This window comes from Solanum pennellii, chromosome 7 (genome assembly GCF_001406875.1).
Source record: "Solanum pennellii chromosome 7, SPENNV200".
Taxonomy (NCBI): Eukaryota; Viridiplantae; Streptophyta; class Magnoliopsida; order Solanales; family Solanaceae; genus Solanum; species Solanum pennellii.
Genome location: NC_028643.1, coordinates 6,676,762 through 6,689,967, shown reverse-complemented (window position 1 = coordinate 6,689,967; position 13,206 = coordinate 6,676,762). Strand labels below are relative to the sequence as shown.

The 13,206-nt window shown below is 34.4% G+C and overlaps 1 protein-coding gene across 1 annotated transcript; it reads left to right on the top strand.

Annotated features, from left to right (window-relative positions):
- The first annotated feature begins 4,347 nt into the window (after window positions 1-4,347).
- Window positions 4,348-12,872, top strand: LOC107024128 (protein APEM9). The gene is made up of 7 exons (XM_015225028.2): window positions 4,348-4,480; window positions 5,196-5,288; window positions 5,391-5,555; window positions 6,473-6,550; window positions 7,062-7,326; window positions 7,725-8,083; window positions 12,375-12,872. The coding sequence occupies exons 2-7, from the start codon at window positions 5,236-5,238 to the stop codon at window positions 12,502-12,504; spliced, it is 1,050 nt and encodes a 349-aa protein (XP_015080514.1). The 5' UTR covers window positions 4,348-4,480; window positions 5,196-5,235; the 3' UTR covers window positions 12,505-12,872.
- Window positions 12,873-13,206: the final 334 nt, after the last annotated feature.

Here is a 13,206-nt window from a genome sequence, read left to right as displayed (position 1 = left end):
AAAAAAAAATATGTTTGACGAGGATTAAATTTACTCATATGGTATTATATTTTTTAGAAAAAAATAATAAAAATTTAGATTAAAATTATTATTTTTTTCATTCCCGTTAGAGGAAAAGGGTATATGTGAGCCATTTGTTTACAAGCAGGGGTATATATGAGCCACTTTCATAACAAGGGGTATATCAGCTCTAAATAATAAAGTTGAGGGGTATATCAGACCCTTTTCCCTTAAAAAATACCCTTACTTAAATAAGTAAATTGACATAATAAGAAACTCATATTAAATAGGTACAATTTTATTAAGGACTAGTTATTCCAACTTAATAGTATAAATATATTAAAAGTATTTGAATTAAACTTTTTAGATGTGATATGAACATATTTTAAAAACAACTACATTTCATTTTCAGAACTACTTTTTATGTACATTAATTTTTATTTTATAAGGTGCATAATAAATGATGTTTTTTGTTGTCGGTTCTCATATTTGACTTCTCAATTGAATGAGTACGTAAATCAAATATGGTTATTTGACTTTTATTTTTTTTTCATTGATAAACTAAAATTAAACATAAAAATATATTCAATCTGTGAAATCATATATATAATAACATGTTTACCTCACGCCAGCAAAAATATTGTTCATATGCCGTCTATTAAGAACTGATTTTGTAATAAATATTTCGAGCAACATCTTAATTTGTGTATGAGGTCATAGATATAAGGAGATGACATATAATGAATAAAGAAGAAAGTATGATAGATATTTGCGGAAAAGATGAAAACTTAGAAAAGTATAGCAAAATGCTAAATAAACTTTGAATAGTAGAAAAGATTTGATGCTTTCTTGATTTTCCGTTTCATGTGTGCTTTTTTTTTCTTCGTGTTGCACTAAAATTGTCATATTATTCATTAATGGAATTCACGTAGAAAGTAGCTTGGGAAGAAGAAAAAGGTTGGAAAGGAGGCAAAATTGGAGTGAGTAGTTTTGCGTAAAAGGTAGCTTGGAGAAGAAGCCAACAAATGAGGCAAACTTGAGTTAATAGTTCTGCTCTAAATTATTAAAAAAAAGTATAAAAATAATGAGATATGAGCTTATGTTATAAATCAATTGAATAGTGGATGTCCATTCTGGTTTAAATGTGATGAAATGTAATTGAGAATTCATGTGGCTTATATGATGAAGAAATACAAGATTTTTTAAGAATTTTCTTGTGTTGCTTGTTCTCTTGTAAATGATCATTTTACCAGCTATAGTTGGAATTGTAATATCCTGAAGTTTTTGGAACATATAAAAAGGTGAATATGGGCACATTCACCTGTCATGTGGGTCATTTTCAACTATATGATCGATGCAACTATGAGATGGTCACATGTGCTTTATTTTCAACTTACAAATTGATTTTTGTAAGATTGTTTGCTCAAATTTCTAAATTAAGAGCACAATTCTAAATTATGAAATTCTATTGATAATGCTGGCTGATTTAACAGAAATTGTATGTCTCTAAATTATAGCTAAACCATGGGTATGAGAGCAAAACACCCAAATATGATTTGGTATGAGATATTTATTTAACATGTAGAAACACATGTATGCATCAAGCCAACAATGTTTTTCCATCATAATTAATTCAGGGTCAGGAACCAAATAATTTCTATCTAAAATTTGAATATTTGGTACGTGATTTAATTGCTCCACCATGTACCAGATGGATTTCAAATGATATGGGGTTGAATGTTAGATATCTAACATTACGAGGAGAGATGACTCACAACTAAAACTTATTGTAAGGTTAATTATGAATTATCTAGATCCTCGTTAAAAGAAAATGTGAACTTGAAGTTCAAGTGATAATTCATTTGCATAATGTTGCAAATCTATTGCCGGAACCCTATGTTATAATTCAAATGAAAATTCTCTAATGAAAAGTCTTTAAAGGATAGAGTTTATGATACGTCTAAAGTGTAATAAACCAATCGGTTTCAAATGTAAAATTCTTTGAAGAAGGAGATGAGCAAATGATAAATATGGTCATGATAATGAGAAAAGTGCTGTAAAAGAGCCCATTGACATAATACTCCATAAAACCTTGAAAAAGGTTCACATACCTGAAAAATGAAGAGATCTCGATAATTTATGTTATACTGGAATCATTTATCAAATAACCGTCGACAGTATCTTTGATATAAAGTAGCGCCCAATGATATAAATTATGATGCGGATTTTTAATTCAAATCTGTCATAGAGTGTGAACAAATAAATGATTGTCCAAGTAAAATGTATAATTCAAGTATATTTTGTTTGACTTAGAAAAGTGACTCTTTGGATTGATAGTTCATAAATCAAGGTATAATGTCAGTGGGTACAAATAAATTATTATGCGATAACATAACTATAAGATATCAAGTACGACTTGTGCCTTGGGGCATAAAGGTTTGTCGCAAAAAAAATGACATTATTGGAGATGTTTTCTCGCATGGTGGATGCAATGAGATTTGCTTTGATTTGAAAATATATAAAAACTTGAATACATGTAATGCATAATTATCATGTCTAACTAAACAATATTGAGGGTTATATGAAAATCCTTAAAGCAATCAAGGTGTTCGGAGCATATAAAAGTTTGAAAGAAACTTTTTTAACAAAGATTCAAGAATTCTTATATGGATTGATATAATCAAGGAGGAAAATGGTACAAAAAGAATTACCCTAATTGTCCTTACATTTTTATGAAAATGTCAGGATCTGAATTTGTTATAATAGTTGTGTATGTTGATGACTTGAACATTATTAACACTCCTAAAGAGCTTTTGAAAGCTAATGAGTGTTCGAGAAGGAAATTTAAAATGAAATGATCCTAGAAAGACAAAAAAAATTTTTGACCAACAGAGTGAGAATTTGACGAATTTAATATTTATCCATCAATCAACATACACAGAAAAATTTTGATGCAATTTTATGTGGATAAATCACATTCATTGAGTACCACAATGATTATGAGATCGCCTGGCATAAATAAATCATTGAGTATCCGAATGATTATGAGATCACTTTGACATAAATAAAGATTCACTTTGATCCCAAAAGAAGAATGAAGAGCTTCTTGTAAATTTACTGGCAACAGTTCCTCCTCAACAAAAAGGACTTGAAATGGTGTTACAACACATACTTGGATATCTTCGAATGACCATAGACATGAGTTTATTCTATCTCGAAGAATTGAAGTCGAAATTGATTGATTACGCAGATGCAGTATATTTGTCTGATCCACAAATAGTTCGATCTGAAACACATGGCGATCAATAAAACAAACGCTGATAACCACATCTTCAAACCATACAAAAATAAAAGCCCTTCATGAAGTAAGTTGAGAGTGCGTCTGATTGAGATCAATAACACACCATATTCAGGAAATGTGTGATTTTTCTTTGAAAAAAAAATACCAACTAGTATATACGATGATAATCAACTGCAAATGAAAATGCCCACAAGATGATTGTTGCAACGAATAAGTTGAATGATCAATTTACTTACAATTACGAGGTCATGACGAATAGAATAATATTCAAGAATGTACTCGGCTAAGGTCAAAGCCTTGTCATATCCATGAAATCAGACAATGATATATCATGATGGGTTCAACCATGCAACATCTTCGTGAATGCGATTTGATCACAAAGCCATTGTCACTATCAATACTTGAGAAGTTGCTATATAATATTTGAGGACATCATCACAAGAAATTAAGTGATATTTTGATTCAAGGGAGTATAATACGCGTTGCGTTCTTTTTTCTTGATCGAGGCTTTGTCCCACTGAATTTTCCTGTCAAAGTTTTTAATGAGACAACAAATAATGCGGATCAAGAGATATTTGTACTATTTTTCCTTCATCCCACAGAGTTTTTCCTAGCAAGATTTTAACGAGATACATCATCAATGGACATCCAAAGGGGAGCGTTATAAATCCATTGAATAGTGGATGTCCATTTGGTTTATTCAAGAACTACTAATCAAATTCATGTATGTGCATTTCCTACATGATATATGAATCTCTCCTTTTGAATAACAATGTAAATAACTATGTATCTATTAGTTAGATGACTTTTGTGAGTGATATCTCAACATTATAAATACAGATTTCACTTATCATTTAATAACACACTTGAATAAAAGAAAAATCCTTTTCTTCATCTACTTCTCTCGTCTTCTTCTGTTATATTTATATTATTTTGAGCTTATTGAATTACAAATATTATTTTTCCTTTTGCATTAAATATTTTTTTATATTTTTCAATAATATCTTTAGATCATTTTAAAGCTCCAATTAAATTTAAGTTGCTCCGTCATACCATTTGAGATGGCACTCCCAACAAATATACAAACATCTTTGTCGTGGCACCTACCTTACGAAACAATAAACCTCTTATCGCCTTCTTCCTTCCTCCGATCACCGATCACCGAACAAACAACATCTGGTAAGTTTACTCCTTTTTTTTCTCGAATTTCTTCCGCCAAAATTGATTATTTTCTCTTGAATCTTCAGTTTTGTCTCTGGCTATGTGTATGAGTTTTTTTTCTGTTTGTATAGAAGGTAACCCTAGGTATAGAGAAAAGTAAAATTGGAATATTGAGTTTTTCGTCTAGAATTTTGATCAGATCATGTAAGTTGATGTTTTGTGGCTAACGAGTAAACTTCTCACTTTAAAACCCTACATTTTGTTTCTCCAAGTAAACTTTTTTTATTGCGGTTTGCTATTTGGGTATCTTTCTCTTCAATTGGGTATGTTTTGCTATAAAACTGCATGCTTTTGGTATTTTCCATTGTGTCACTTAATTTTTCATTTTTAAGATTCTCAACAATGCTTAAGTTCTCATTATTGGCTGGAAGGAATTCTCCTTTGGTAAATAAGTTCATTTATATTCCAGTACTGGAATTGGAGCTGAATCCGTTTAGTTTGGGGTTGAGGCTTAGTTGGTTTGGTTGTATATTGGATTAGTTTCCTCCATATTTTCTTGTAGGCTTTTGGCCTCCTACAGTTATTAAGAGAATTTTTAGTAACACATCTGGCTATATTTTTTTTTTTGTAAAAGTGTATAAAGAACAGAATAGAGGAAAAATGTTTGTGCGCGCACCTGAGTGTACCTTACGAAACTACAAATACTGATTATTTTTTTTTAAAAAAAAAATAGCCCCAAACCAGACGCTTGATTACCTGGAAGAGAGTTGTCTATGGAGGGTGCACCATCTTTTCTGACTTGGGATGAAATTGAGCTTTCAGAGAGGTACTCTTTTCTTCCTTTTTTGGGCCAATTACCCAGCAACGAATTTTCTTTTTCTTTTTTGGGGTCAAAATTGCTTTCTAATTGTCATGTTCAATTTTGTAGTTATCTGGTGTGTTGTATGTTCCAAGAAGCAGCAACTTTGTCTTCCTCAATTATTGAGCAATTAATTGAGAAAAATGGTAAAATGAATGAAGACAATTGCGAATTGGGTGATATGTTGGAATCAGCTGCCATGATTTTGGTGCAGTCCTACACAGAGCTGGGGAGGTACTTGTTTATGCCACTTCTATTCATTTATGTATATTACCTGCATTTTCTTATTCTATTACAAGACTTTTGAAAATATCGTTTGCCTGAGTTAGGGTTAAATGACAATCTTACTTGAGCATTGAGAGTTGCTTCATTATTAGCTGTTACAAACTGTACTGCAGAGGGCCATTACCCGTTTCAAAAAAAAAAAAAAACTTTACTGCAGAGGAATATGTTTGTCCCCATCTGCGTTGAATTGATAGAGTCTCGGTTGTTAGGTAGGAAGAAAATTTTTTTTTAGGAAAATAAGAGGGTTTCTTACTTATTTTCTTGTGATCGGTATGTAAGAGAATTTTTTACACTAAAAGCATTTGTATATAACACTACGGGAGGTGGGGTTGGAGATGAAGATGAGGTGTATTGGGGGCAGGAGCACACAACTAATATAGAATGCCACTTGTGAACTTGTTTTTCCCTCCTTCTACTAGGGAAGTCATTATTTCCTAATTTTAAGGAACTTGTTTTCCTCGAGAAAATGCTTTCCAAAAGTGTTGACTAACCGAACATGGCAAAACTGGAAACTAAATGTTTTCCTCCAAATAGAACACATATATTCTGATCTATGTTGCTTGGACTCTTCAAAAATGTCAATGGTGCATGTCAGATTCTCCAGAACTAGTATATTTTTGGAGAATCCGACGCGGTTACAGCATCGGAAGTGAAGAGTCCACACAACTAAGATTCTGATATTGCTTGGATTTATGAGTACATCTGAAATGCCTTATATGGAGTGGCTCTGATGTATGTGTATTATTGGTCAGACTAGTGAACTGCTTTCTCATCTCGATGTGGTAATCCTGCTGCTTTCTTTTGTAGAAAAAAACGCTTCGAGTGTGCTTTCATTCTGACACTAATATGGTTTATATGTTTGACAGGACATCAGAAATACTGAAGCAGCTGAAAATGCTATTTGGTTCAGTCACTGCTATTCCTGCCCAAGTTTTCCTTACTGGGTACCTCATTTCTTGGACATGCTATTTCCCTAATAATTGCACATCTTCCTTTAGCACAGATAATCGTCCACATGAGTTTGATGTTTCTCAGCTTGGTGGTCTAGTGAGATGATTTGTTTTCCTTTTAATAAGGTTGGGCGTCATTGTTGGAATACAACTTTAATTACCATTCTCAATTTCATGCTGCAATTCCTTTATCATTCACTTTTTTTCATACTGGATCTCTATAACTTGAATTGTTTTAATGGCATAAAATAGAAGAGTGCCTTTAAAAATCGAGACACACTCTTTGCGTTGTTATTCTTTTGGTTTTGAGATCCTGAATCTGAAACCATGTACTCCCTGGTATCCCATGTATCCAAAGTAAACAGGAAAAAGTTTCATGATCCCTCTCCCGAGCTTGAAATGTTATTATTATTGCAAGGTTGCTCCTCATAACTTCCTTTTCCTTCACCATTTTTAGATAGGCTCCCTTCTTTAATATGGAAATGATTCTAAACTTCTTCTCCAGGGTGTGTCTCCAGATACCAGATGGCCCTTCTGCTGAAGTTCAAGAAATTCTAGAGGAATTCCTTACGAAGTGGAGATATGTTGATGGAAAGTATTATACTGGTGCAAGCATGGAAGAATTTAGCAATCAGATTTCCCTTGGAGTTGATAAGTACCTGGAAATTGTTGAGCTCTATGTGATAACCTTTTTGGGGAGGATTCTAGGAAATTTGGATCTTGCTATCTCTTGGGTTGAGAAATCCCCTCTACCTGAGGAGAAGAGGCAGGTAAACAATAATCTTTCTTGCTTCATTTTATTAAAATGGTGGTCTCATGTGATTTTTTTTTCTTTTGTCCCCTACACTCTTCCAGTTTTTTGCTTGTATAGGGCATCAATTGGAGTAACTGTGTTGTTTTCCTTGTATAAGTATGTTGTTGGATTTTATATTCTTGAGGTTCTTAGCACTATGAGTTGAACTTCCTTGGTGATTTATGGTTAAATATATAGTCCCCTAATTTTGAGAGATTAAACTTTGTTGAAAGAGAAATATGCTTATAGGAACTGTGCAGTGCAGTCTGACTGAGACACCTTTGTTGTGTTTTGATATGCCGTTGGTGGTTTAGCTATTTTGTGACAGAGTAACTTATAGCTTGGGAATTTTCTAATTATTTCTATGTATTCCAGGACCTTTTGAGGCAGTTGCACTCCATGAATACTTTAAAGCTGGTCAGCACTTCACAGTCCTCAGCTTTACCACTCCAAATAGATGAATGCACAACTGATTCCACTTCCCTGATTGAAGAAAAATCATGCAATGGAACAGCAAATATTTTGGAACACAGAGACCAGTCTAAGGGAGAGAACACCAAGAAACAATCAATTCTGGAGTTCCCTAGACGGAGAACTCCATTGTGGTGGTTTCGTACAGTCACTTTGAAGTTTGGAAGTAGTCGCTTGGTCTTATCAAATGGAAGTATCTCTCTTGGTTTTTTGGCGGCACTTGTTTACTATATCGTGCGGAGAAAACAAGCCTCTTTATGGAGGTAATATAGTCTCTCTGCCACTTCTCTTCTAGAGAAAGAAGAATTTACTCTTATTATGATTTTCTTCATCTTATAGCTGTGGGATACACATATTATTGTGTAAAATCTACCAAATTTTCTCATGACATGGTCACTGTATAGGATAAAGCGAATTAGAGCACAACTTCTGAATTGAAAGATGTTTTTCCCTTATCAACTTAAGTTGCATAGTATTAGCACATGGTTTAGTGGACATATCAAGTTGACAAATTCCCTCCGTTATCTTGAAACACTAAAACTGATTCTTGATCTTTAATTTATTGTTTTTGCTGGATCAAAGTCAAATTCAACTTACTGTAGACAGTGGATGGAAATGCACTTTATATTTGATTACTGCAGCTGTGTGGCACTAATGTGAAGCTGTGTATAAAGATACATGCATATTTGAACCTAGACTTTTTAACAGAAAACATCTCTAAAGTATACCCTAAAGTTCAAGGACATCCCAAATGCATCTCAATTAACAAGAAACATTCGTGATGTATCAAAAAATAAACAACTTTGATCCAAAGTTTAACTTTCCATCCAAACACTAAGTGAAAAACAAATAAAAAATGCAATGCTCGCGATACACTTTTGAAACAGAAAAAATAGAATATGCCCTCTCCTCACCATTTGAGTAACTACTCTATCTTCTTCCTCAAATTCCATAGAAATGTTAGGGAAGAATCACATGCTCAACTTTATTCAATCATTGAATTCTATCCCGATCAACCTTACAGACAGCTCACAAAAGACTCAACACTATTGATTCGTTAATGATAAATGGTGAACAATCTAATGATCCCGTTGCTATTAAGGATGCAATAGTTGCTTTCTATCAAAACTTGTACAAGGAAGATGAATGTTGGAGGCGAAATCTCAACATTCTAGATGTACAGGGCATAACATTAGAAGAGCATGAGGGGTTAGAAAGGGCTTTTGAAGAGGAGGCGCTGGAAGGGATTAAGATGTGTGTAGCAGGCAAGGCCCCTGGGCTAGATGGGTGTACACTATGGCTTTCTTCCAAGCTTTCTGGGACACAGTAAAAAGAGATCTGATGCGAACCTTCCATAAGTTCCACTGCATGCAGAGGTTTGAAAAAAGCTTCAATGCCACTTTCATGGCCTTGTATCCAAAGAAATTGAGGGCAAATGACTTAAGAGGACTTCAGGCCTATTAGCCTTGCATGAGGGGTATACAAAATAATAGCTAAAATATTGTCTGAGAGATCAAAGAAGGCGATGAGTTGGTTGATTAACAATCATCAGATGACTTTTGTCGAAGGGAGACAGATAATGGATGCTGCACTTGTTACTAGTGAACTAATTGATACCAGAATTAGAGATGATGTGCCAAGGGTGATGTGCAAGTTGGACATAGAAAAGGATTATGATTACCTAAATTGGAACTATCTAATCAACACTCTTAGACAGATGGGATTTGGGGTTAGATGGCTCAAATGGACTGAATTTTGCATAAAAACCGCCATGTTCTCTATTTTGATGAATGGAAAACCTGTAAGTTCTTTTCCAGCAGAAAGGGGTCTTAGGCAAGGAGACCATTGTCACCCTTTTTGTTTTATTATTGCGATGGAGGGACTGGAAAGTTTGTTGAGAATCAGCCCTTATGGAGTGATATCCCGTAAAATATGGATAGGAGGGGCAGTGGTGCACAAATGAAGTGATTACCACCTATGAAGTTGGAGTTTGGAGGTCCATTAGAAATCTCTTGTTGACAAAGGCAAACACAAAGGTAAAAATTGTAAGGGGGGAGAGGGGGGGGGGGGGGGGGGGCNGCACAAAATCTCTTTCTGGAAAGAGGATTGGTGTGGTGATGGCACCTTACTATCTTTATTTCCTGGGCTCTTCTCTATATGTGTAAGCCCTGAACGTAGCATACAGGAAATGTGTCACCATTAGGATGGAACTTGGTTTTTATGAGGTTGCTTAATGATTGAGAAATAACCTGGGTGATAGATTTGCTGAATAAGATTGCTGGATTCCCTGAGACCAACATGGAATAAGAAAAATTGATATGGCGTGTTCTCTGCTAATAGAGTTTACGAATGGGTATAAGCTAAAAATTCAGGCAGAGCAGCAGGCCCTTGGATACCATTTGGAAGAGCGTGGCTCCACCAAAGGTGAAGTGCTTACTTGGTTAGTGGCTAAGAGAGCTTGCTTGACATATGAGTCTATGCAGAAAAAGGGTATTAACGTTGCCTTAAGATGTATACTATGCAAAAAGGCACTTGAGACCAGCAAGCACCTTTTCCTTCTGTGCGAAGTAACTGCCCAAGTGTGGGAACTCTTCAGCCTAGCTAATATGAACTGGAGCATGCCAGAGCACAAAGTAGACCTCCTGAGTTGCTGGATTATCTGGAAGGAGAGAAATCAGAGGATCTTTCAAGGGAAAGAATGCTCTGTACAGAATATTAAATGGAAAATTATTACTACTTTAGGCTTTTGGTGTAAACAATAGAATATAAGAAAGAAATCCAATTAGTGGATTTTATAGGTTCCTTGTAACTAATTATGACTATTTTGTAATTTTTGGAGGTGGCCTGCGTAGCCCTAAATGCTGATCAATCCAAATTTTACCCATTTTTTTTTAAAAAAAAGCTTGCTTCTTACAAGTATTCCCCAGTATAAAAATGTGTTACTATCTGTTAACTCACTTAAGCATTCTTTCTTGACTTGCCTGCAAAAATCGGCAGTACAAAGTGCAAAAAAGAAGAACTTATTTCTGTTCATCTGTATTAACCTTACTCATTGGGAATTACTACTCTAGTAATGCTGCCAAATTATCAAGAAAGTTTGTCAGCTCTTTTCAAACTTCAATTTTCTGATACTCCTTTGTCTTGTGTCTTTTTTCTTTTTTTGCCTAGAGAAATCTTCTACTGCAATAGTCCAGATGACTGAAAGTTTCTGTCAATGCTCGATGTTTTTGGCAAATTTTTGCTCATCAATGTTATCTTCTTCGTGGAGTCAAAACTATATAATTAATCTGATTAGCATAAACTATCATGGAGAACGTTTAGCAGATGCAATTCCACACAAAAGATACACACATATTTAAGTGCCTTTTTGAAGCAAAAACATTTTCGGTTTTCAGAAAGCTTGATCAAATATACTACTAGCTAGCTTCCAGTGACTTCACATTTTTTTAGACTGTATACTGCTCGAAATTATTATTGACCGTATGAGAAAATAGAAAGACTTGAGAAGCATGGGCTTCTGCACTTACTTTTTTGCTCGGATTTAGGTAAGAAGATAGTGCTACTCTCAAATGGGGACGAAAGAATATTTTCAGCTCCATTTGGTGAATCATGTGCTATGCATGTGTTTTTGAAATATTCGTTAGTTTGGATGAAAAGTTGACTCTGGATTAAAATTTGTTAATTTTTTGAATACATCAGGATGTTTCTTGTTTATTGAGAAACATAAAGGATGTACATGCTTTAGGACTCGTTTGGTTGGGGAACAAGTTATCCTGGGATTAGTTATCCAAGGATTGTTATCCCACCCTCAATGTGGATAAAAATAACACTACAATCCTGGGAGTAGGATAAGTTATCCAGCGACTTTATCCCAACCAAACATGGGATAAACTCATCCTAAAACTGATCCTGGGATTAGTGATTCCTTATCCCTCCTGCCAACCGAGCCCTTAGAATATACTCTAAGGCGTTTTCCATCAAAAATGTTTGGAGAATTAACTTGTCAGGAAATGGAATCAGGTTTAGAAGATATAAATCATTGTTTAGCACGCGAAATAAGTCTATTTATCATTGGGTTGGCTCTATAATTCTAGCTTTTTGTATTGCACATAGTCATGAGAAACCTTTGATGTTAAGGGTTAACTCTTGTAGTAGTTGCATCAGTTAAGAGTCGCCGTTTTGTTGCCGTATGTACATAGGTAACAAGTAAACCACATTCAAGCACATGATGCAACTGAGCCTCTTTAGCAATGTTTCATGTTATACCTGTGGGTGTATAAGAATCTCAAACCATAGTCAGAATCACCTATATCTGTCTTTTAAGTTTGCTGCCAATCCAAAAATCTAATGAAACTATAGAATGATGTGGAGATGTCCAGTTAAGCATATTGTTTTTGTATCGGTTCTTTCTGCCATCTTTTCTGGCATAGTTAAGTTTGCAAATGCTAGCTATTACGTACTTGGACTTGGCTTATGTTAGACATGTATTGTTTGTGAATTAAGTGATATCTGGGCTTATTGTCTTCACCGACTTTTCCCCATTTTGTATTACAGTGTTCTTAAGAGACAAGCTTCATCTACGAAGAAAGCTTTGGTTGACTTCTGGCAACTTGCATTCTCTTATCAAGTGAATCCTCTTGCTGCTGTTCAACCACTCCCGCCTGCTACACTTGGAAGCCGGTGATGCTTAATTTTGTTCGTCATAGTTGCTCAAAACCAGAGGCGTTGTAGATGAATAAAAGATCACTGAAGATATTGCTGCTATCATCTTAAGTTGGAGCGGAACATCCAGAAATACAATATAAATCACTTACTTCAAGATCACATTCTTTGCCAATAGAGTGCTTCTTTCATAACTTTGTCTTGCCTATATTCTATGGCATTAATTTATTCTCTTAGCAAAGAGGAAGTCTCAGATTTCTCAATGTTAAATTTCATGCAGTGGTAGTGTGGTACCTTCAATTTATGTCGAGTTTTTAACTGTTGAACATCACTCTGAAGTTCTTTTTCGTTCATTGAATGAAAATTTAAGCTGAAGATTTCGAATGTGCATATAGTGCCTTGTGTATTGCTTAGGTCTGTTGAACCCTCCCACAATGTGGAGATGTCATAAATAAAGTGTTGATAATTGACAAAGATGGTTCCTTTGTCAATTTTTCGAGCTCAACCAAGACAGTTGCTCGAACCATCATGTTGCCTTTTTTTTTTTATAATTTATTTTTAAATAATTTTTTGGGCCCTTGAGTCCAAATGTTAATTAATTAAGAGTAAATTTTAGAAATAATAAATATAATAATTATATTAGCGGTTTATAGCTACATTTTGTTATTTGTGCTCAATAGCCATTATGTTTGCTATTGAACATTTGATTTGTATAAATCAGGCG